General features: G+C 48.8%; 2 protein-coding genes across 10 annotated transcripts; one reads left to right on the forward strand and one right to left on the reverse strand.

The window, feature by feature from the left end:
* On the reverse strand, positions 1-15,567 carry Mboat7 (membrane bound O-acyltransferase domain containing 7). Of its 7 annotated transcripts, none has more exons than XM_057761615.1 (8): positions 15,376-15,567; positions 14,494-14,572; positions 14,261-14,390; positions 13,659-13,785; positions 10,098-10,257; positions 7,713-8,124; positions 5,802-5,978; positions 1-1,025 (listed from the first exon to the last, which is right to left on the reverse strand). In XM_057761615.1, exons 2-8 carry the CDS (start codon positions 14,567-14,569, stop codon positions 635-637), a joined length of 1,473 nt encoding a protein of 490 aa, XP_057617598.1. In that variant the 5' UTR covers positions 14,570-14,572; positions 15,376-15,567; the 3' UTR covers positions 1-634. The 7 variants fall into 7 exon arrangements, with proteins under 7 accessions (XP_057617598.1, XP_057617601.1, XP_057617597.1 ...); XM_057761618.1 differs by having other exon boundaries at positions 7,713-8,121; positions 15,213-15,567; XM_057761614.1 differs by having other exon boundaries at positions 15,213-15,567.
* A 32-nt stretch (positions 15,568-15,599) lies between these two features.
* Tsen34 (tRNA splicing endonuclease subunit 34) lies at positions 15,600-22,655 on the forward strand. Of its 3 annotated transcripts, none has more exons than XM_057761624.1 (5): positions 15,600-15,617; positions 17,071-17,317; positions 17,469-17,820; positions 17,952-18,227; positions 22,141-22,655. In XM_057761624.1, exons 2-5 carry the CDS (start codon positions 17,075-17,077, stop codon positions 22,326-22,328), a joined length of 1,059 nt encoding a protein of 352 aa, XP_057617607.1. In that variant the 5' UTR covers positions 15,600-15,617; positions 17,071-17,074; the 3' UTR covers positions 22,329-22,655. The 3 variants fall into 3 exon arrangements, with proteins under 3 accessions (XP_057617607.1, XP_057617605.1, XP_057617604.1); XM_057761622.1 differs by lacking the exon at positions 15,600-15,617 and adding an exon at positions 15,855-15,996 and having other exon boundaries at positions 22,141-22,654; XM_057761621.1 differs by lacking the exon at positions 15,600-15,617 and adding an exon at positions 16,131-16,414 and having other exon boundaries at positions 22,141-22,654.
* The last annotated feature ends 1,236 nt before the right edge of the window (positions 22,656-23,891 follow it).

A 23,891-nucleotide genomic window follows, 5' to 3' on the forward strand; every position in this document is an offset into this window, starting at 1 on the left:
GTAACATTTTATTGAGAAAGATTTATACATTCTGACCTGTCACAGGCCAAGGATGACACTGGGTAGCAGGTTGTGTGGGGGCCTAGAAATGGCTCAGACAGAAGCTACTGTAAGAGTGTGTTCCCCTGGGGCTGCTTACTTGTACCTCGGTTTCTCCTCCAGGATGTGTAAGGTCATGGTCTCTGAAATACTGGATTGATGATAAAAGCCAAGAAAACGAGAAGGCTGTTCCTCCCCTTTTACAGAACCTGGCCCTGAAGCTCCTGCCCCAATACCGGGGACCCACAGGGACTTTGTCCAAGATGCCACATGACCACTGGTCTGTGCCCTTGCATTTTGGGAAGTGTGGCATTTTGAATACCTGAAGACTGCTGCAGAGACTGGGACAAGAGTGGACAGTAATACCCTGATGTCAGCAGAGGGAGGTTTGGAAAAGTCAGGATGTGGCGAGCATCTAAGAGAAGGGTACCTCCAGCTTTGTTTAAATCAGAGGCAGGGGATTTGTTAGGAAGGAGGAATCCTCTCCAGGTTCCTAGCCAAACAAGGGATTCTTGCTGGGTAAAGGAGAATACAGCCCGGTTCACAGAATTCCCAAGCAAAGACTGCGCTGGCTGGCAGGCCAGAGCAACACAGCTCACTCTTCCCTGAGCTTTTCCCTGGCTTGGCCGGTGGTGGCCTGGGATGCTGTCTTCCTCTTGCTGGGGCTGCCCCCACCCAAAGCTAGACCCAGCCCCAGGCAGGCCAGGGCTAGAAAGTGGATCCAGTAGTAGATGGAGGCCCAGTACCGGAGCGTGTCACCCATGGTGAGGAGCACAAAGCCCATGCACATGTAGTCGTAGGCACGCATCTTCAGGAACCAGTGCACCCAGTCCCAGGCTTGCTGGCCCCTGGGGCTCAGATGTCTCCGCAAGGCTGACTCCAAATAGCCCTCAGCAGCCAGGCACAGCGGGATGGTCATGAAGCTCAGGTAGTAGCCAGGGTGGAGGCCATGCCAGTAAGCGCTCAGCAGCATGGTCCAGGCACTCCTGAATAAAGAGATTGAATCAGGATACAGAAGTCCAAGCTTCAATACAGTACCCACTGTCTCATGTCCTCCTCCCTCAAACCAAGGACTTAGACCTTGTTCCTTCTTCCTCAGACCGAGTTCAGGCCTACTCACACTTCCTGTATCCTGAAAGTCAAGGTGCCTTTGTGGTTTTTGTCACTGGGAATTGAACCCAGGGCCTTGCAGACACCAGACAATAATGTACTACTGAGCTGCATCACCAGTATTCCGAGACAGGGTTTCTCTGTGTATCCCTGGCACCCTGGAACTCACTCTGTGGACCAGGCTGGCCTTGAACTCAAGAGATCTCAAGTTAAACAGAGTCAGACTTGGTTAATATTGGAAAGAACTTATAAGTTCTTAGGATCCTCTCATCTGCATCAGAAACCCTGTAGGAAGAATCTGTTTAGGAGGAGCTGGAGAGTTGGCTTAGCTGCTAATAGTACTTCTTGCTCTTGCAAAACATTCAGGTTCTGTTCTTGGTATCCACACGGTGGCTCACAAGTTCGCAGCTCCAGTCTCAGAGGACCCAGTGCCCTTTCTCAGCTTTCTAGGCAGCAGACAAGCATGTGGCGCACATACATACACCCATGCAAAATGGTCATAAAATCATAAAATAAACCGTAAAAGATAAAAAACCTCCAGGGATGGTCCGCTCCTCCTTCGTGGATCCTAAAGTTTGATTCTCTCAGTTTTGTCTCACTGTACAGCCTTGAACTCATAAGAGCTCTGCTTGCCCGTCTTCCAGGTGCTGAGATTAGATGTGCACCACCATGCTGGTTCACTCTCTTACGAAGAGATTTAATTCGCTTTCTTTTCTTTTTCTTCTTCTTTTTTTTTTTGGCTTTTAGAGATAGGGTTTCTCCCTGAAGCTTTTGGCACCTGTCCTGGGACTTGCTCTGTAGAACAGGCTGGCCTCGAACTCACAAAGATCCACCTGCTCTGCTTCCTGAGTGCTGGGATTAAAGGTGTGTGCCACCACCCGACTTCTCTATTTTTTAAAATTTATTTTTATTTATGTGTATGGTGTTTTGTGCCTGTGTGTATGACTGTGTACCATGTGCATGCCTGCCTGATACCCTTTTAGTCCAGAAGAGAGCTCCCCTGGAACTGATGTCACAGAAGGCTGGGCTGTCATGTGGGTAATAGGAAACCAAATTCAGATTCTCTGCAAGAGTAAGTATCTTTCCAAACCTTACTTCCCTAACTTTTCAGTCCATATATTCAGGCTCTGACCATATGAAAAGGACACAGAGAACTGGAGAAAAGGCTCAGTGGGTAAGGGCACTGGCTGTTCTTCCAGAGGACCCTGGTTCAAGCACCCACAGGACAGTTCTCAACCATTATTAATGAGATCTTGTGCCCTCTTCTGGCCTGCAGGCAGAACACTGCGTACATAATAAACAAAAAAAAAAAAAAAATTTTTTTTTTTAAAGGACACAGAATGCATTTTCTACTTCATTCTCCAACTGAGCAGAAACCAGCAGTTCTGGCAGCAGCATGAGCTCCTGGGTTCTTTTCCTGTTAGGGACTTGTCTCTGACAAGTTCTGCAGTGACAGAATAATGCTGACTGTACTACATTGAGAAGCAGGGGGTACCAGATGTGAATCTCATGTCTCCACTCATGGATGCCAAAGGAAATCTTTCAGTCTTAGTAAAAATGTCTCCTGAAGTGGGGTGTAGTTTAGTGGTTGTCCTTTTTCCCCCTTTAATAATTTTGTCAATTTGACACAACCTAGAGTCATCTGAGAAGACGGAATCTCAATTGAGAAAAATAACCTCATCAAATCAGCCTCTGCAAGTCTAGGGAACATTTTCTTTATTCATGATTGATGTGGAAGAACCTACCTTACTATGAATAGGTGGTCTTGGGGGTGGGAACTGAGCAAGCCATAGGAGCAAGCCAGTAAGCAGCACCCCTCCACGGTCATTGTTTCAGTTCCAGCCTCCAGGTTCCTGCCTTGACTTCCCTCCGTGATGGACAACTATAAGCTGAAGTAAACCATTTCTTCCCCAAGCTGGTCATGGTGTATTATCATAGCAATAGAAACCCTAGCTAAGACAGTGGTGGAGAACTTGCCTGGTATGCCTGAGGCCCTAGAAACAAAAAAGTCTCCAGACATTGCCATATGTCCCCCAAGGGTGTAGCAATTACCCCTAATTGAGAATAAGTAATCAAAATACTGCGGTGCCCTGGGCTTTGACCTGATCCCCAGAGTTTTAATAGCATCACCTGTAACTGGTAGCGCTCAAACATCCTGCAGCCTAGGCTTACCTCAAACTCCTGATCCTTCTGCTTCCACCTTCCCAATGCTGTTATTACACATGCACAGCACTACCTGCACACACTACCAGTTGGCCTACATTCCCAGCACACACCCCTGTAACGTTTATTTATGTGTAGACACTCTTGTGTGCCATGAAGCAGTTGTGGTGTTCAGAGGACAACTTGGCTGTAGTAAGCCCTCTCCTTCCGCCACGTGGGTCTTGGAGAAGAAACTGATGGCCAGGCATGGAGGGAAGAACCTGACCAGTGAGCCACCTCACCAGCCCTTTTTAGTTTTGTTGTTTTGAGACAGTGTGTCACTTTGTTATCTAGGCTGATTTGGAACTCCCAATCCTCCTGCCTTCACCCCTCTCCACTCTCAGTACAATGAGTACTTCCTCTTGGCTTCAGTGCCTACTTCTAACACCGTTTCGTTAAGTGCCAGCATCACATTACAATCTACCTACCTCTCCAGTGACACCTGATAGTCTTTAAGTTAATGAGATGAAACTCAAGTCTTCTTCCTCACCCACGTCCCAAGAGTTTCCTCTCTTTGTCCTTTCTTTTCTGGAAAGACTTTCCTGCGCTGTGGGTCACCAGCCCCACTGCCTGGGAAGCAGGGCTCATTTCTGCTCTGCTGCTGCTGAGCACTCTAAGCCCCAACTCTTCCTCCCAAAGCCAGTGTCAGCCAGGCCTGCTGAGGAACTGCTCTCCATCACCCCCACCTAGATACCCAGAAGCTCACATTCACTTTTGTTTCACCTCTGCCGCCCACACCTCCTATGCATTCTCCCTACAAGGCCAGAGCAGACTGTTTCTCAATTTCTTTGTGATGCTAGAGATGGAATTCAGGGCCTTGTGCATATCAGACACAGAGTACATCTTTTTTTTGTTCCTTTGAAGATGTGGTTTCACTAAGGTGCCCAGGACATCAAACTTCTGCCTAAGCCTCCAGAGTGCTGAGATTATAATAAGTGTGTGCTATCATATCTGACTCAGAGTTAATCTTTTTTTTTTTTTTTTTTTTTTTTTTTTAAAGATTTCTTTATGGGCTGGAGAGATGGCTCAGAGGTTAAGAGCACTGACTGTTCTTTCAGAGGTCCTGAGTTCAATTCCCAGCAACTACATGGTGGTTCACAACCATCTGTAATGAGGTCTGGTGCCCTCTTCGTGTCCAGCAAGCATACAAACAGATAGAATACTGTATACATAGTAAATACATTTTTTAAAAAAAGATTTATTTATTTATTATGTATACAGTGTTCTGTCTGCATGTATGCCTATAGACCAGAAGAGGGCACCAGATCTCACTGTAGATGGTTGTGAGCCACCATGTGATTGCTGGGAATTGAACTCAGGACCTCTGGAAGAGCAGACAGTGCTCTTAACCTCTGAGCCATCTCTCCAGTCCTCATGAAATTTTTTTTAAAAAAAGATTTTAATTGTGTATGTGTGTGTGTGTGTGTGTTGGGGGTTATACATGTGAGGGTAGTGCCAGGAGGCCAAAACAGAGCTTTTGATCTTCAGGAGTTACTAGTGGCAATAAACCAGATATGGGTGCTGGGAAGTGAACTAGGGTCTTCTCTAAAAGTAATAAGCAATCTTAATCACTGAAGTCACCTCTCCAGATCCTTAGAGTGGATCGATCTTTAAGCCACAGTTCCCATGATGCCCAGGGAAATCTAGCTCATATGCTGCCTTCATTAACTACTTATCAGGGGATGGTATCTCTGTGTCCACTGACCACATCTGACAGTTTGGAAAGGCTGGGTGTTTGCACTGTAAAGAAACAAACAAAAAACAGGAAGAAAGAAAACAACTTAAAAGTTAGGCTGAGGACTTGTCTGCAGCTCCCACTGCTCAGGCCACTGAATAAGTTGAAGCCACCACTGAGCGGCCAAGAGCTGTTCTGCAGACAATTGAGCAAAATGGGAAGGTGAATGGAAAAGAAACAGTTAAAAAAAAAGTTGGCCAGGTATGGGGCCACAAACCTGTAATCCCAACACTGAGGGAACAGAGGCAGGAGGATAGCTGAAGTTTGAGACCAGTCTGGTTTCTATAAACAAGTCCAGAACAACCATGGCTATAGAGTAAGACCTTATCTCAAGAACAAGAGTCCAAGCAACAAGTCAGGCATGATAGTGCACATCTACACCATGAAGACAGAGACAGGAAGATCTGGATCCTAGGTCATGATTGGCTACCAATCCAGATTAAGGTCAGCCTCGCCTACTTGAGGCTCTGCCTAAGAACAAACAAGGACTATCAAAATAGCCCGGTGGGTAAAAAGCCCTATAGCCTGATGACCTGAGTTCAATCTCTGGGCCCAGAGGATTTACCTTAGCAGGCCCAAGAAACTACAACTCCCATGAGCCTCAGGACTTGGGGCTTAGCTAGAGAAGCCCCACCCCCGCCCCCACATACTACCATAGGATCTACTGGGAGGTGAAGTTCTGCACTATCTCTGATACCAGGTGGGGCTCCCTCACCTCAGAACGTAGGAGCGGGCAGGTGCGCTCTTGTAGATGTACTGTGCCAGCCACCACTGCACCGTCATGTTCCAGTACCGCATGCCATCCCGCACCCGCACGCAGAAGTCTGTGCCATAGCAGTCGATGTTACGGATGGTCTCATAGTCATACTCCAGGGAAGCTGCATTCTCCGGACTGGGGGGTGGAGGATGAGGATGGGGACAGACATGCAGCTCAGCCAGGCCCCTCCTGACACCTGCTTCTGTCCCAGCCCAATGCTAAAGAAAGGGTTCTGGACAGGCGACGGCTCCCTCTCTCCCTGGCTATGACTTTTGAGAGTAACCATAGGAGTCAGGTGGGTGGGCCACAATTCACTAATAGTGGGGTGCTCTTCGTAACTAGTTGGAGCCTAATAAGTCACAGAATGCCTTGAAAGGCTATGGTTGCTAAGCTATCAAGTCCACTGGCAACCAAGCTCAGCATATTGGGAATAGTTTCCAAGTGTGGTCCCTTCTGAACTCTGGGGCAGAGCAGCTGCCAGGGAAGTATCCACTCTAAAAAGGTGGTTCATGGTTGCTAGGGAGATATTCTAGGCCTCGTGACTCTCAATGTTCTCTGTTGCTAGGGAAAAGGCATTCCTTAGCAACAAGGCCCAGGCTATTCAGAAAATTATTTCAGAACAGGCCTTTTTCCTGGTCCCTGTGATTGTTCGAGAAGTGTCACGTCCAGAAATATCAGAGGTTTTCAGGTCTCTGACACCAACACTTTCAGCTACAGAGAAAGATGCTGGACCTATGTGAACCTCTAGTGGCTTCTAGCCACGGGAGGGAAGGCATCCTTTGCCAGTGGGACTTGTAGACTTCAAACAGCATTTAATCTCTGTCTGATTTCTCTGAAGACCATCCTCTCTCTAGCAGTGGGAGGTCTACTCAGTTACCAGGGCAGCGGTAGTAAATCACACCCTGGGGTATGACTGTCCAACAGCATGGCAGTTTACAACAACCGGGGTGGCACACCTCTAGTAAGGGGTGGGCTATAATTTACAGAGAGGCTGGTACCCCATTCCCCAGCTGGGAGGATGACAATGGATTCTAGAAACAGAGATTCAGTTCACTACTGGTTGCTAGGGATACCATTTTCCTATCAACAAGAAGGGATGCTTCCTATGTGATAAGAACTCTGTAGTTACTAGTTTTGTGGCTCACCCATCAATGACAGTGCTGGGGTTGGGTAGCCTTACTAATAAAGGGTTAAGCTTCAGCAATGGGGAGAAGATGACCTGTGGTTGCTGAGAGTGGTACTCTCCTCAACTGGAGGAGAGCAGCCAAGATGCTACTTCCTTAGAAATAGGGCAACTGGGAGGTGCTCTGTGAGAACATATCACGGTGAGCTGCTGGCTCTCAGCAAGACAGGCAGTTCAAGGGAAAGAATTCACAGCCACAAACAGCAAGGCTATCAGCAAGAAGGAAGGAACCATGGTTGCTAGAGATATAGCTTCCTCAGCAGAGGGGCAATTCAATTGCTAAGGAACTGTTTCCCTAGAAACAGAAGGTGGACCCACTACTACCAAAAGATAGTATCTTCAGCAACCAGGAAGGACCTTGTTTTGGGGGTGACACTTCCATGGCAACACAGGGTAGGCATGTGGTTGCTATGATACCATTTCTCTTTCCCTAGCAATAGAGGGCAATTAGCCATACTGAGGGGTAACAAATGCTAGCAACAAGGGGCAATCTGTAGGTACCAGGAACACATAGTTTCCCTGGTGCCCAGGGAAGGCAGGTGATAGTCACCAGGGGGGCAATAGGCTGTCAACCACAGCTGGTAGTCCTATACCCTGCTCCCTGCTCTCCTCCCTACTAGGGGCAGAGCCAACCCTTGGTGGTGGGGCCTGCTGGGTCTTGGGAAGCCTCCCTCCCGCCGCCTGACCTGCTGGGGGTTGGGCATTGGAGGGTGGGGCCACCCCCGGCCCGGGCTTTGGCAGCCACAGGGTAGGCCCCGAAGCCCGCGGCAATGCAACCGCACTCGGCCGCAATCCAGGCCACGTAGAAGCGCATGCGGAAGGCGAAGAAGACCGGGATCATGTAGAAGAGGCGGGTGGGCAGCGGGCGGGCGTAGAAGGCATCCTCACGCACAGCTTCCAGTGGGAAGAGATGGGAGGACAGCAGGAAGAGCAGGCCAAAGAGCGGGGCTGGCCAGGCACGGCGCAGCAGCGGCCTCAGGCTGGGCACGGCTCCCGGGAAGGGCTGTTCCAGCCAGTCCAGGTAGGTGCGGTAACGGAAGAACGGGCCTGTGGAAGGCGGCAAGGGGCAGGTGGTTGGATGGCGTGTATCCGTGCCTACTGGGGAGTGGGAGGCGAGAGGAGGAGGATGGAAGAGAAAGGAAACGGGAGAGGGAGGAAGAGGAGGAGTTGAGGAGGTCTGTGAACAGAGAGGGAGGGGCTCACAACTACAGAGGGGAGAGACCTAGAGAGTTGAGGGATAAGGCCTAAGGGGAGAGGACAAAGTACTCTAGGGGTGTGGGGAAAGAGGACAGAAAACCAGACCAGAAAACCACTGTAGGTTTCCCTGACAGGGAAGAGCTGGTTCCTGACAACTTTTCCTAAGCTCCCTCTGGATGCTGAGCTGGCTTGGGTGGTGGAGTAGGGACAAGCAGAAGGACAGCTGAGGTTCCTGAGGTACGATGGGATTTGGATCAGGGAGCATCAGTGGAGACTGAATGAAGGGATGGATGCTGAAGCCCTTGTATGTTCACCATAAACCATGACTGTGATTCCATTTATATGAAACGTCTTTATAGACAGAAGCCCATGGTTTGCAGGAATGGAAGCGGCTTGGTGTTGATGACTAAAGGTTAGGTGGCTCCTTTTCAGAGACGAGGCTGTTCTGCAGACAAATGTGCACTGGTGATGGTTTCAAAACTCTATGGCTATATAAAAGCCAGTGAGCTGGGGCATTTTAAATGGATGCATGCATAAATAACAGCTCCATGAGGCTCTACAAAAAAAAAAAAAAAAAAAAAAGAAAAAAGAAAAGCGGGCCTGGGAAATATAGGTTAGTGGTGGAACATTCACTTAACAAGCCTAGGTTCAATCCCCAGCATTGCAGACAACAAAAACAAACAAGGAATCTGGCAGGCATGGGGGTGCATGCCTGTAATTCCAGATCCTGGGAAGCTGAGCCAGGTCCAGAGGTAATAGACCAGCCTGGACTATATAGGGAGAGCCTGTGTCAAATGAAACAAAGGGGCTGGAGAGAACTCAGTAGAGTATTGGCTCCCAAGTTTGGTTCCCAGTAAGAACCAATGTCAGAGCATTGTCTTCTGACCACCACATGCACACCAAGGCATGCATGAGCAAATGCACACAACATGCATAACACACACACACACAAATACTGAAGAAACAATCAGCCAGGCAGTGGTGGCACAAGCCTTTAATCCCGGCACTTGGTAAGCCAATCTCTGTGAATCTGAGACCAGCCTGTCTACAGAGTGAGTTTCAGAACAGCCAGGGCTATTACAAAGAGAAACTCTCTCTCAAAAACAAACAAACTCTCCAAAACCAAACCAAACAAGAAATTCAAAAACAAAGGAACAAAGCCAAAATCTATGAATTGTGTCTGGAGATGTAGATCAGTTGGTAGAGTTTACCTGCCTAGCATGCACAAGGCCCTAGGTTCAGCCCCTAGCACCAAATGAACCCAACGTAATGACTTTCTCATTCAGTTCAGGCGGCACAACGCCTATAATGCCACCTACCCAGGAAGCTGAGGTAGGACAATCAAAGGTTCAAGGCCTACCTAGGAAACACACAGAGACCTTATCTCAAGATAAAAATTTAGCTTGGGAGGCAGGGGTAGGCAGCTCTCTGTGAGTTTGAGGCTACCCGGCTACATGGAGCATTTAGAATAGTCTTTGCTACAAAGTGAGACCCTATCTAAAGCAAAACCAAACCAAACTAAAAGGCTGGGGATATAACTCAGTCCTTGAGCATTTGACTGGCACATATAATGCCCTTGGTTCAATCTTTAATACTGTGGCCCCAGCCTCCTACCCCCACCCCCGGAAGACTCTGAGCTGCAAACCCCTGGCTTACACAGACCTATCTCCTTTAGATCGCCTATTGGCCCCTAATAGGTGAAAAGGAAGCAGTTCTCCAAGGTTCGTTCCCACAGCAGGCAGATGTGTTGAGGACAAGATAGCAGCTGACAGAGTACAGGTAGCCTGGGACAGAGCAGGGGACATTAAACAGGAACAGAACTCTGGGTGGAGTGAGGCAGAGGGTGACCCAGCAGTGCTGGGCAGGCCACTTACCTGTCATAATTCCCACATAGCAGTAACTATAGCTGAGTGTTTCCATCAAAGAGGGGACCTCGGGCAGGAGGCCCAGAGTAGGTTCCTTGTTGAAGCCAGAAGCTATTTCCTTTTTCTGAGCCAGATGGAGGTCCTGAACTTCACTGGCCAGACTCACCAACTGTGGGAAGAGGAAGGCATGAGATCAGTGCCCCAGGCCATTTTACACCCATTTCATTTCAATCTATACCTAGGAGTGAGATTCTACCTATGGATGGCACTACATATCCAGAGTGGTGGAAGGAACTTTATTTTTTTTTTGGATTTTCGAGACAGGGTTTCTCCATAGCTTTTGGTTCCTGTCCTGGAACTAGCTCTTGTAGACCAGACTGGCCTCGAACTCACAGAGATCCGCCTGCCTCTGCCTCCCAAGTGCTGGGATTAAAGGCATACGCCACCACCGCCCGGCTTTGGAAGGAACTTTAGTTGGTGGCCATCCCCAGGCTCGGTCCTAGACCTTCCTTTTCTACCTGTTTTTTCTTTCTGCTTTCATCCAATCCCACAGTTTGCCTGCCTACCTGCTTTCCTTCCTGCGCCAGGGCTCTGACACAGGGCCTTGCATATGCAACACTAGTGCCCTAACACTGAGCCACATCCCCTCTTTCTCTTTTACAGTTTGAAACATGGTCATGGGAAGTTGTCTAGGTTGCCCTTGAACTTGTGGTCCTCCAAACTTGCCTCCTGGAGTACTGAGATTATATACCTGCATTACTAGGCCAAGCTCATTCCTTTCTTATTTACTTATTGTTATGTGCACTAGTATTTTGTCATGGGTGTTTGGTCCCCTGGAACTGGAGTTACACACAGTCGTGAGCTGCCATGTGGGTGCTGGGAATTGAACCCAGGTCCTCTAGAACAACAGTCAGTGCTCTTAACTGCTGAGGCATTTCTCCCACCCCAAGCTTGTTTGTTCCTTTCTGACTCTAGTGGGTAGGGGTCAGGATGAGGATGTAGATAAAATATTCTACCTATTTTATCAAGAGGCAAAACCTAAAGGCCACATCTGTGTCCTCCTGCTTCCTACTAGGCTTAGTGGACAGAGCCCCAGCAGAGAGAAGGAGGAAAGAGAATGAAGCAGGGCTTCCCCTACAAGATGGTTTCAAGGGGTAGGAAGGGGGCTCTAAAAAACACTTTTCTGTTGGGTGATGGTGAGGTGAATCTCTTTTGTGTTCAAGGCCAGCCTGGTCTTACAAGAGCTAGTTCCAGGATAGCTAGGACAGAGAAACCCTGTCTCGAAAAACAAAACAAACAAACAAAAAGAACCACTTTCCCCTTCTAGGCCCACAATATAGAATTCTTCTCTGACCTAGCTACAGGCCCAAGGTTTTTTTGTTTGTTTTTCATTTTTGACAACTTTGTCTCCTCTTCACCAAGCCACTGCAAAACAAAAACAACACAAAAATTCAAAACCCTAAAATCATCCTCAAAGCAACGTCTCCCAAGGTGACTCTGACTCACCTGCCGACAGCCCACAGTCTCTTAGGCCACTTCCATAGTCATCTAGACTTGTCTTTCCCCCAGACAGAGTCTTACATAACAGAACTATTCTCAAACCCACTTCGCAGCTAAGGATGATCTTGAACTCCTCCTCCGGCTTCACCTGAGTGCTGGCATTATGGGTGGGTAGCTCTCCACTAGCTTTTTGCTTCTTTTGTCTGTAATACGTATTTTTATTTTTGTGTGTCTGTGTGTATGGCCTGTGTGTGCAGATGCGTCGTTATCTCCTGCAACTGGTGTTCCTGATGTTTGAGAGCCCATCAGTCTGCATGCCAGGATCTGAACTTAGGTCCTCTGGAAGAACAGTACTCTGAACCACGGAGCCCTCTCTCCCTTTTTTTTTTTTTTTGGTTTTTGTTTGAAGGGATGGGTGTTTTTATTTTTGGAGACAGGGTCTCTCTAAATAGCCTCGGCTATCCTGGAATTCTCTATGTACACCAAGCTGACTCACAGAGGTCCACCTGTCTCTGCTTCCAGAGTCCTGGGATTAAAGGCATGCCATGCCCAGCTTAGAAGCTTTTTAAAAAAAATGCTGAGATTACATCAATGAACCATTTGCTCAACTCTGATAAAAAAGTTTATCTATCTCATCTCATTGCATTATATTTTAGTTCTTTCAGCACCCACGGCAAATTATTATTGAAGAGGCAAATTTGCTGTATCCTGTCTTCTGGCCAGCAAACCAAAACCAAATCAATAAAATGAAAAACTTTCTTCTCAAGGGATTTCAGCCCCCTATAGAAGGAAATCCATTCAACAGCATGTTATTCAGAAAGTGGACGCAGCAAACATAGTCTGTGGCACCCCAGCCCGTTCACACCTACATATGCAGGTCCATACACACCCTGAAAGGGTCTCCTTCCAACTCACAGCTGACCAATCCCTGCCTACTGTTGAGTTTTCCATAAGAACAAAGGATTCTGGAGAAACCAGTTCTCAGGCTGGCAGGGCTGTCCAAGCCTATGTTGCTGGAGCCCAGAACATAACAAGAGCTCACCAACGTTGTGTTCTGTGCTAGGGACTGAGGGCTGGCCTCTTTTTGCTCGCTTCCGAGGAGATTAAGAGTACAACCCAGGGCTAAGAATGTAGTTCAGTTGATCATGTGCTTGCCTAGTGCGCTTGAGGCCCTTGGTTTGATTCCCTAGTACCATACAAGCCAGGCACAGTGGTGTACACCTACAATCCTGGCACTTAAGAGGTGGAGGCAGGAGGAACAAAAATTCAAAGTCATTGGGTGGTGGCAGCGCACGCCTTTAATCTCAGCACCCAGGGAGGCAGAGGCAGGTGAATCTCTGTGAGTTTGAGGCCAGCCTGGTCTACACAGTGAGTTCCCAGAACAGGCAGGATTACACAGTGAAACCCTGTCTCATAAAACCAAGAAAAAAAAGTTCAAAGTCATCTTTTCTTTGAGGACAACATAGGGTGCTACAAGAGACTCTCAGGAACAAAATAACAAAATGAGATCTGGTAGTCCCAGCTGTGCCCTTGGGCTAGCTACCTTCTCTCCACAGTGCTACTTCCTCCTTGGAGGATGGTCTGCTATAGATTCAAGAAGAGCATGTTGGCAGAGCATGCTGAGCAGGCACATTCCAGGTGAGCCAAGTGGCTTGTGATATCTCCTGACCACGGAATGAGTGGAGAGGTGAAGACCTCCTCCAGAGTATGTGAGAGGTCAACTCTGTCCCCAGGGAGGTGTGAAATTTCAAGCTTAAGATTTGTGAAAGATTAAAAAAAAAAAAAAATTCTAGCTGGGCAGGAGTGGCGCACGCCTTTAATTCCAGCACTCGGGAGGCAGAGGCAGGTGAATCTCTGTGAGTTCGAGGCCAGCCTGGTCTCCAAGAGCTAGTTCCAGGAAAGGCTCTAAAAAAACTACAGCGAAACCCTGTGTCGAAAAACCAGAAGAAAAAAAAATCCATAGCCCTCCCCTGACTATGAGAAAGTCTAGTCCGGGAAAAGAGAACAAGAATGCTGCTACCTGGCTACCAGGGAGAAAAAAGGGGGGGGGTAGTGTTTCCCAAATCTCACCTTCAGTGTCAACAGCAGCTGGATGGCATTGGTGAAGGGTGTGGGAGTGGGCAGGCCCAGCAGGCTGAGGGCTCGGAAGAAGAGGAGATAGGAGAAGGTCCAGGCAAGAGCCAGGGCATGACAGGAGCTAGGACAGAGGTGGGAAGTTATAGAGTTGGGTACAGGGACCTTGGCCCTGCTTCCTTCTCCTGAGTGTGGCTTTATATCCCACCATTCCCCCATTCAGCCAGAAAAAAAGAGGGGAGAGAGTGAGGACCAGTGGATGGCAGGCAGGGACAGAAGAGGCACAGCCACAGAGAAAAAAGGAATGAGGGAGTCAAGAGAGAAGCGTTGTGGTGAAGAAGAGCCCTCCTTAAGCGCCAGAGCGCAGGATTGGGTTACAAATGACTGTCATCATGTGGACATTGAGGACTGGGGCAAATCTGCAGGGACAGGAAGGTGCAGAACAAGGTGAGAGAGGAAGAAACATGGCCAAAACACAGAGAAACATGAGAGAAACAGGAGGCAGCAAGAGACTGAAAGAGAAGAAATGGAAGACCCCAAGAGGAAACAGGTTGCTGTTTCTCTGCATCCTCCTTTCTTTCTCACCACCTAGCTCTCACCAAGGCTGGGCCTGAATGAGGGCCCAGGTTCCCAAGATGGTGATCAGAGAATGCAAAGCATGGGGGCCACAGGTGAATAAAGTGAGCCCCAGGCCCACAGCTGCTGCCCCCCATTTCTTCAGCCCAGGTCCTGAAAGGAAAAGGTAAAGTGTAAGCATAGAACTTTCGGGAGGGGTGATCCCCACCTCAGCTCCCTCACCCTAATTTTCCACTGGGCACGGAACCTGACTCACCAGCTTTCTTAAAGAGGAAGCCGATAGGGATGGAGATAAGCAGGACCACTAGATAGGTCCATTCTTCGGGTGTCATGGTCTGGGGGAGGAAGGACTCACAGTGAGAACTAGTATTCCAGTACCTTCCTCTTTTGATGTAGAATCCCCTACTTTTGAGAAGCCAGGCCTCCAGTTCACTCCTCCTTCCAGGACCCAGGAATCAAGCCCCTCAACCCAATCCTCTGCCAACGTACAAATCAAAAGCATTTCTGCCCCTATTTAAGACCTAGACATCTATCTAGACACCTTCTGGCCCGGAAAACAATCCTTTGCAAGACCCTTCCTCTCTGATAGAAGAGGAACCCACATCACCCCCACCTTCCTCTGAGTACACAGGAACCCTTAAGAATCCTGTCTGGATCCCCAGACTCCCCTATGTCTCAGGGGACCCAAAAACCCAGGACTCCTACCCTTACCCGCCCCGGCGAAATCCAGCATTTAGGATCCACCTGTCTTCAGACCTCTGGCCTCCTCTCCAATCCAGACCCCGGAGAGAAAGCAATGACTCTGTCTGATCTGCAGGCTCCCTACGTAGCCCAGCCCCGCGTGGATCCGATTCCGCCCCAGCAGATCCACAGGCGGTTACGCCACCCAGCCGGGCCACGCTCTGGTCCCCGTCCCCGCACCCAGCCACCTTACGATTTTCAGCGACGCCTCCATACAACCCCACCTCGGCCCACCTGAACCGACCGTGGACCAGGAGGCTGATGAGAAAATCCCTCTTTCGCGACTGCCCCTGCTCGGGCCACGCCTCCTCAGCTCAGCACGCCCCCGCACTGCCGGTTCCCGAGGGTGCCCGCTGGGCTGCACGGTCCAGGCCCAGAAAGCGGATGCAATACGTACACAGCACAGTGGGAAAAGAACCCAGAACACCAATGCGCGGAAGGCTGCCTGCCCCGTTCTTTCTGGGAGGCCCCAGGGCAAAGAGCTGCCAGTAAAGGGGTGGCGGGGTTTCGGGTCAGAGGCGGGGCCAAGGCTTCGAGTCCCGATGAAAACGGGTTGTGACTTAAGAAGGAGGCGGGACCTGGAGCTCGGCGTTCGGAAAGAGGAGGACTCTCAGCTTCGGATTCCTTCGGGTACACTCGGTAATTCAAGCTCACGGCGTGGAGGTGGGGCCACAAACTTCGGCTTACTTCGGAGATAGGCGAGTTCTTAGGGTCACGGTTCGGAATTAGAAGCGTTCACAAACTCGGCCGGATGTAGGCGGGCCCACACGCTTCGGCGTGATTCGGAGATAATCGGTTCCAAAGCGGGCTCACAAAAGCAACCCGATGTGGGCGGGGCCACACACTTCGGCTTACTTCGGAAATAGTCGGAATCAGACGGGTGGTGTGTGTCAAAGAATAGCAGGATGTAGGCGGGGCCAAAAGCCTGGACTAATTTCGGATAGTTGAATACGTTTTAGGTCACTGTCAAATGCCAGTGAGGCCAGAGGTTTTGTCTGAACTTTGAAAATAATCAGGGGTAAGTGGACTTAATGTAATAACAAGCGGAGCCAAGAGCTTCTCGAAATATCTAGCCTTATTTGGGGGAGGAGGAAGGCGGAGCCATACAAGACCGGAAAAGGCAATACGCGAGATCATTTATAACGGGGCGGGGCCTACAAGACTCGGTAGGCACGGGGTAGGGCCAAGGGCGGTGACCCTCAAGGTCCCACATTTGGAGACCCTGCGGCCGTGAGAGCTCGCCTCAGGTTTTCAGCTCTGCTAACGTGACGGGATGACGGAGGACGCTCTACGTAGTGCCGGCTCCGCCTCTACTGAGAGTGTTGGCTAGCAGTTGACTTATGGGCTCTGACCGAAGACAGTGCGACAGAGTGAAGAGAAGTTAAGACGTGCACTGCGTCCAGAGTTCAATCGTGGGCGACAGCTCCCGAAACTGGGTAGGGAGTGGGCGGGGTCACAGCAGGAGGTGCGACTTGGAAGGGGTGGGTGATTCGACAGAGCCGAGCACTCCCGAATGCGTTCGGTAGTAGAGCCGAGATCACCGGAAGGCTGACACTCTTGTGTTTAGGGTGGGCAGGGCTCCGGATTGAGCCGAACCGAGGATGCTGGAACATCGAACCGCTTGTGCAAGACAGGACTGGGTTCTTTAAAGTTTGTCTAAGTGAATAGGCAGGAAAGGCGAACCTCGGAAATCCGACATGGGAGGGTCTGGGTTCCAAGTTTCTAAAAGAGGGTGTGGCTTGAGCAAACCGCCAATCTACGTTGAGGTTCGAGACTTGATGGACACACCCGAAAGAAGACACCCACTTTGCGAAAAGGGCGGTGCACCGTTATGGCGGGAGGAGACGTGATGCGGTGGCACGCATTGGCCGAGATGATGGTCACCAGGAACTGAGGGGGAGCTGAACAGTGGGACCTGGGCGAGGGGCGTGGTCTCGAGCGGTCCTTCCGGGTGGGGCTTGGCCTGGGGCGCAGGTGGCAACCCCGGTCCCGCCCCCTCGGGTTCAGGGGCGGACCTTGCTTGCACGGGGGCGTAGAAGGCTTTAGTCCGGTCTGCGGGGCTGTTTGGGTGACCAACACCCCCACTTTGCAGGAGGATGCTGGTGGTGGAGGTTGCTAATGGCCGCTCGCTGGTGTGGGGAGCTGAGGCCGTGCAGGCGCTGCGGGAGCGCCTGGGAGTCGGGGGCCGCACAGTGGGCGCCCTGCCCCGCGGGCCCCGCCAGAACTCGCGCCTGGGCCTCCCGCTTCTGCTGTTGCCGGAGGAAGCCCGGCTCCTAGCTGAGATAGGCGCCGTGACGCTCGTCAGCGCCCCGCGCCCGGATCCCCGCAACCATGGCTTGGTAAGAAGCGAAAAGGCCCTTGTGGTGGGAAAGCCTGGGATGGCCTGTTTTGGAAGGACGCTGTTGGGAGGTTGTAAACAGGGTCAGGATTCCTGTCTTCCTAAGGGACCGCAGGCTATGTCTTGGGGTTCCAGTTAAGTTTATTTCTCAGGCCCTAGCATCGTTCAAACGCCAGCAAGAGCAGAGTTTCCAGGAGCAAAGCACTTTGGCAGCCGAGGCCCGTGAGACCCGGCGTCAGGAGCTCTTAGAGAAGATCGTAGAGGGCCAGGCTGCCAAGAAGCAGAAGCTGGAGCAGGATTCAGGGGCGGATGAAGGCCAAGAAGCCAGAGGGAGCGAAGCTACCCAAGGGAGTGAAACCAGTGATGATGGCCAGACTGCCAAGAAGCAGAAGCTGGAGCAGGATTCAGGGGCGGATGAAGGCCAAGAAGCCAGTGGGAGCGAAGCTACCCAAGGGAGTGAAAACAGTGATGATGGCCAGGCTTCTGCGGAGCAGGAGGGAGCAGGTGAGAGTAGTGTTTGGAGTTCAGATTTGGGGCAGGAGGGAAGGAAGCCTTAGGGGATTTTAATTGAGGTTTTTTGGGGGATAAGGACACCTTGCCTTGTGAATTCAGTAATTCTCTATACCTTCCTCCAGACTCGTCATCTCCCCCAGACTCTTCATCTCCCCAACCAGGGCCTTCAAACGGGGTGACCCCCTTGCCCAGGTCAGCCCTGCTCATCCAGCTGGCCACTGCCAGGCCTCGGCCAGTAAAGGCTAAGCCTCTGGACTGGCGTGTGCAGTCCAAAGACTGGCCCCATGCTGGCCGCCCTGCCCACGAGCTGCGCTACAGCATCTACCGAGACCTGTGGGAGAGAGGCTTCTTCCTCAGCGCAGCTGGGAAGTTTGGTGGTGACTTCCTGGTCTATCCTGGTGAGTTCAGGTTGGGGCTCTGGTGGCTGTACCTTTCCTGCTGGTCTTTATTTATTCTACACTTTCTCTTTTGTCTACACCCTGGGGACTCAATGCCCTGGAGACTCAGGGAAGGACAGTGGATAATGAGAGAGTTTTCCTGAGCTCCTGGAGAATAGTTTAATAACTTGTTTGGCTTGAGTCAGGGTCACATTAGGTCTCCAAGACTAGCTTGGAATTTGCTGTGCTGCACAAGCTAGCCTTGGAATGCAAAGTCTTCCTTTCCCTGCTTCCCAAGTGCTGGGATTACAGGCTTGTGTCACAGCAGCTGGCTTGATTTAGTAACTCTTGATAAATATTATGATCTAGAAGATTGGCTTAGAAATCCTTGCAAATGTGCACAAAACATATGAGCGCATGCCCTGCAGAATTCTTTATAGAATTGAAAGATTAAAAGCAGCAAAGTCACTATTAGTAAGGGCAAAACATAAAAATTAAACTGAGAGAGGTGGTTCCTTCTTTTAATCCCAGCCCTGGGGAGGCAGAGGCAGGTGCATCTCTGAGTTCCAAGCAACAGCACCAGGTGGTGATGGCGCACATCTTTATTCCCCGCACTAGGGAGACAGAGACAAGTGGATCTTTGTGAGTTCAAGGTCAGCCTGATGTACAGGGTGAGTTCCAGGATTGGCTCCATAGCTACTCAGAAACCCTGTCTTGAAGAACAACAACAAGAACATCAAAAAAACAACCCAGTTGTCCGAGAACATAGTGTTAATTTTCAAAGAATTAATGTGTAGGATTGTAGTTGGGTATGGTGGTGCATGTCTCTAGTGATAACTGAAGGCATAGCTAGTTTGAGACTAGCTTTGGCTGCATGATAACCCATCTCAAGAAAGAAAAGAAAAAGGGGTGTGATGACTATGCCTATAATCTTAGCTCTTTAGAATTAGAGACAGGAGGATTGCCACAAGTTTAAGACTTGTATAGGCTATATAGTGAGGTCAGGCCAACCAGGGCTGGGTATCTAGACCCTGTCTGAAAACAGAAAAAGTATAGGATCATGCATGTGAAAACTATAATCAAAAGTGAAAAAAAAATGGTAAGTGTATGGTAGATTGTGTGTTGATATGGATATGCAGATGCCTGCATGGTATTTAAGTAGCCGTGGTCATTGACATTCTAGCTAGGTCTCAGTATGCCTGTATCCCCAACTACTTGGGAAACTGAAGCATAATTTCTTTGACCTGAGATTAAAAAACCAACCTATGCAACATATGAAACATAGTGAGACTCCTATTTGTAGATAAAACTACTGCGGCCTAAAATTACTAGTTTAAATCAGTTAATTTCATGATACTTTTTCATTTTTTGTTTTTTGAGTTAGAAGCAATCTTCTTGCTGTTGGCCTCCTGGGAGCTAGGATGACAAATGTGTGCCACCACATCCAGCTCTAATTCTATGCATTAAATTGAACCATAAGCTAAACTATTTGTCCTCTTCTTTCCTATAACAGGGTGATCCCTGACTGTCTTCAAACGTGGAAGTGTTGAGATGATTAAAATGCATAAGCATTCAGGTCTGGCACTGACCAATTAGTCCTAATATGTCGATATTTCTAGACAGTGAGTACTCAGTGTACCGGACGCTGAGAGAATCCTTGTTGCCTGTGAAATAGTGTCCAAAGCCTCAATCACTGTAATGCTTCTAAATTTATTTTTAAATTTTGCCTGAGGCTCAGAATTGCTAAGCGACCAGGAAAACAGTTACAGGATTAGTTTCTCAAGCATTTTGATGTACCCTCTCAGCCTATTGGAGTCTTTTAACAGCCAGAGACTCGCACTTTTGGCTAAACTCTTGCCAGGAACCCATCTGCCAGGCAGGGAATAGCAACAGTCTCCTTAGAATGCTTCACAGTCTCATGGTTTAGGTTCTCACCTCCTCTCCCCTCTTAAAGATTATTGGTTTTGTTTTTTGGTGTTATGTGCGTGGGTGCACAGGGAGATCGGAAGATGGTATCAGATTCTCCTGGAGCTGGAGTTACAGGCAGTGGGAGGTCGATGTGAGTGCGAAGAACTGAACTCTGGTCCTCTGGAAGAGTGGTAGATTAGTTGCTGAGCCATCTCTCCAGCTCTCCGTTCTTAATTTTCATTGCCTGTGATTCACCCTCTTGTATAGTCTTATTCAGGTTCCTGTCCTGCTAACTTAGATTCACCTATTCCAGGGACAGACTGTCAGCTGTTCAGTTACCAAGCCCTCCGAGGGCCTCTGCTTCCAGAGCATGTGGCTGCAGCGCTGCACTGGCGGAGCCTACAAAACTAACCTGTGGCCGGGCGGTGGTGGCGCACGCCTTTAATCCCAGCACTCGGGAGGCAGAGGCAGGCAGATCTCTGTGAGTCTGTGAGTTTGAGGCCAGCCTGGTCTACAAGAGCTAGTTCCAGGATGGGCACCAAAGCTACAGAGAAACCCTGTCTTGAAAAACTAAAAAAAAAAAAAAAAAAAACTAACCCGTGTTTACCATCTGGCACTTCTTTGTGGGGAAATTCTATTGATAATCTACTTGTTTCTTTTTTTCTTTTTCTTTCTCTTTTTTTTCTTCTGATACAGGGTTCCACTGTAGCCTTCGCTATCCTGGAACTCGCTCTGTAGACCAGACTGACCTGGAACTCAAAGACCTCCACTTGTCTCTGCCTCCTGAGTGCTGGGATTGGCATAGGACTTTGATTTTTGCTTTATTCTATTATAAAATCTTTTCTTTAGTCTATCGGAGTCCCAGCCTGGTCCTGTTAATGTTTTGCAGTTGCACTAGAGATCAAACCTTGCCTGTGTTCCATAAGTGGTCTGCCAAGAGCTACATCCCAGCACTTGTGACTTATCTTTAAATCTTGACTTGCTTTCTTTTGTTTCTTTTTCATCTTTTATTTTGGTAAAAATGTCTGTATGGTACCCAGGTTGGCCTTGAACTCCTAAGCTCAGAGTCTCCTGGCCTAAGCCTTCTATGTGCTTAAGGTTACAAGCCTGTCTCACCATATCTTTTAATGTTGTAATAAGAGCGGTGGGGCTGCGTCCCCGGCACCCAGCTGCCCGCATGGCTTAGCTTATGCCCCGAAATAATTACACGGAAACTGTATTTTTTTAATCACTGTCTGGCCCATTAGTTTCAGCCTCTTATTGGCTAGCTCTTACATATTGATCTAACCCATTTTTAATATTTTGTGTAGCCCCACGAGCTGGCTTACCAGGGAGGATCTTAACCTGCGTCTGTCTGGAGTGGGAGAATCATGGCGACTTCTCATTTGGCTTCTTTTTCCCAGCATTCTCTTTTGTTTACTCCACCCACCTAAGGGCTGGCCTATAAATGGGCCTAGGCAGTTTCTTTATTATTTAACCAATGACCTTCCTCCATCATTTTAATCATAATAGTTGCGTATTGTTTAGTCTTACAGGTGTACCTTGTACCACGGAAGTAACCATTCTTTGCTTTCTCTTCTGTGTCTTGGCAATTGTGAACCATCTTGGGCCATTAAAGCCAACCTGAGCCACAATGAAACAGCTGTCTCAGAAAAAAATGGAAAAAGAGGGCTGGAGAGATGGCTCAATGGTGTTCTTGCAGAGTACCCAGATCTTGTCCCCAGCACTCGCATGGTGTCTCAAAACCACTTCTAACCCCAGTTCTGTGGGACCTAATGCCCTCTTCTGGCCTAGGCAGGTACCAGGCACATGCATGGTACACATACACGCATGCAGGCAAGCAAACACTCATATACTTTAAATAAATAAATCAAAAGAAAATGTTAGGATACTTAATCTACACAAGGCCCTGACTTCCGTACACAGTACTACAAAGGAACCTAAAATGCAGTAAGCAGAAGGATCCATTGTCAGTGCTCCAGCCTTTCCAGATGGGAACTGCTATGCATCTGTCTCTTTCTCCCAGGTGACCCGCTGCGATTCCACGCTCACTACATTGCTCAGTGCTGGGCTGCTGAGGACCCCATCCCACTTCAGGACCTGGTCTCTGCCGGCCGCCTGGGAACCAGTGTCAGAAAGACCCTGCTTCTCTGCTCCCCTCAGCCTGATGGGAAGGTGGTCTACACCTCCCTACAGTGGGCTAGCCTGCAGTAAGCTGCAGACTGAGGAGGGTGTGGTTGTGCGTCCAAGAACCCTCCTAGATGGTCAACTCTTCCTCCTTCTCACCCCCCCATCTCGCATGGAGGCTTGTGTTTTCCCGCCTTGCCTGATTCCAGAGTTTTGAACACTAAATACTTTATAGTTTTTTTTTTCCTGTTTTAAGGCGCTTACTAGCTATGTTGTTTTATTTTTCTGTCTCCAAACTGTGAGCTTGTTCAGAGTTGAGACTGCTCTTATTTGGCTCTTCTGTTTTCTAAAGGGCAGTTCTCAATAAATTTGTTGAATAAATGTTCGTATTTTGACTCCTTACAACAATCTTTGGAATGTGGAGCTTTTAATCCTGTATTTAGATGAGAAAGGAAAGGGGAAATGACTTGCCCAGGTCACAAAACTAATAACTACCAGGCCTGGGACATTATACTTGGTCTTTCTGATTCTGCCTCTCTGCATTCCACGAAGTTGTGCCTTGAAGATTTTTTTATTATGCTTATATATTATCTGCATACATGTGTATGTGTGTGGGTACAAAGTGCCATGGAACATATGTGGAGAGGAGGACAATTTATGAGAGCCTGTTCTCTTTTTTTTACCATTTGGGTCTCAGGGATTAAACTCAGATTATTAGGCTTGCCATCAAACAACTTCAACTGCTGAGCCATTTCACTGGTCGTCTTGAGATTTCTACAAATCATTTCAGATGCATATAAAGGTCATAACTAAAAACGCTGCATGAGCTGCTTGTGGTGGTGTATACGAGTCTAGTAAGACATGCTGAAGAGGCAAAGGCAGAAGGATCATAAGTTTGAGGTCCACTTGGGCTACAGGTTTGGGGCTATAGAGATGGCTCAGTGGTTGACCTTTTCCAAAGGACCTAAGTTCATTTTCAAACACCCACATTGGACAGCTCACAAGTCCCTGTAACATCATTTTCAAGGAATTTGCTACCCTATTCTGTCCTCCAAAGGCAACTGTACTCAGGTGCATATACCCACACATATATACACAATTAAAAACAGCTGGGCGCCTGGTGGTGGTGGCACACGCCTTTAATTCCAGCACTCGGGAGGCAGAGGCAGGCGGATCTCTGTGAGTTGGAGGCCAGCCTGGTCTACAAGAGCTAGTTCCAGGACAGGAACCAAAAAAAAAAAAAAAAACTACGGAGAAACCCTGTCTCGAAAAAATCCCAAAAAAAAAAACCAAAACAAACAAAAAAACCAGCTGGGTGTGGTGCTATGTACATTTAATACCAGTACTCAGGAGAAGCAAGAGTATCTTTGAGTTAAAGGCTAGCCTAGTCTACATAGCAAGTTTCAGGCCAAGAAGGCCTGTCTCATATATAAGGGCTGGAGAGATAGTTAGGAATACTTGATATTCTTTCAGAGAACCTGGGTATGGTTCACAGCATACACAGGGCTCACAATTATCTGTAACTCCAGTTTCTGGGCATCTAACCCCTTCTGGCCTTTGAAGGCACTAGGTGTACACATGGGACAGGTGGATATATGCAGATAATACACCTGTACACATTAAATCATTTTTTAAAGAATTGGGACTGGA

Source organism: Chionomys nivalis, chromosome 2 (genome assembly GCF_950005125.1).
Source record: "Chionomys nivalis chromosome 2, mChiNiv1.1, whole genome shotgun sequence".
Classification (NCBI taxonomy): domain Eukaryota; kingdom Metazoa; phylum Chordata; class Mammalia; order Rodentia; family Cricetidae; genus Chionomys; species Chionomys nivalis.

What these genes read in the sequence shown, in the direction of transcription:
- Mboat7 (XM_057761615.1), bottom strand. Translation starts at nt 14,569, where the DNA reads ATGACACCCGAAGAATGGACCTATCTAGTGGTCCTGCTTATCTCCATC. An exon ending in CTCATTCAGGCCCAGCCTTG is followed by an intron (nt 13,786 to 14,260) that starts GTGAGAGCTAGG and finishes CCTCTGTCCTAG; the next exon opens with CTCCTGTCATGCCCTGGCTC. An exon ending in CTATGTGGGAATTATGACAG is followed by an intron (nt 8,125 to 10,097) that starts GTAAGTGGCCTG and finishes CCCACTCCCCAG; the next exon opens with TAGGCACGGATACACGCCAT.
- Tsen34 (XM_057761624.1), top strand. Translation starts at nt 17,075, where the DNA reads ATGCTGGTGGTGGAGGTTGCTAATGGCCGCTCGCTGGTGTGGGGAGCT. An exon ending in ATCCCCGCAACCATGGCTTG is followed by an intron (nt 17,318 to 17,468) that starts GTAAGAAGCGAA and finishes TTTATTTCTCAG; the next exon opens with GCCCTAGCATCGTTCAAACG. An exon ending in TGACTTCCTGGTCTATCCTG is followed by an intron (nt 18,228 to 22,140) that starts GTGAGTTCAGGT and finishes TCTTTCTCCCAG; the next exon opens with GTGACCCGCTGCGATTCCAC.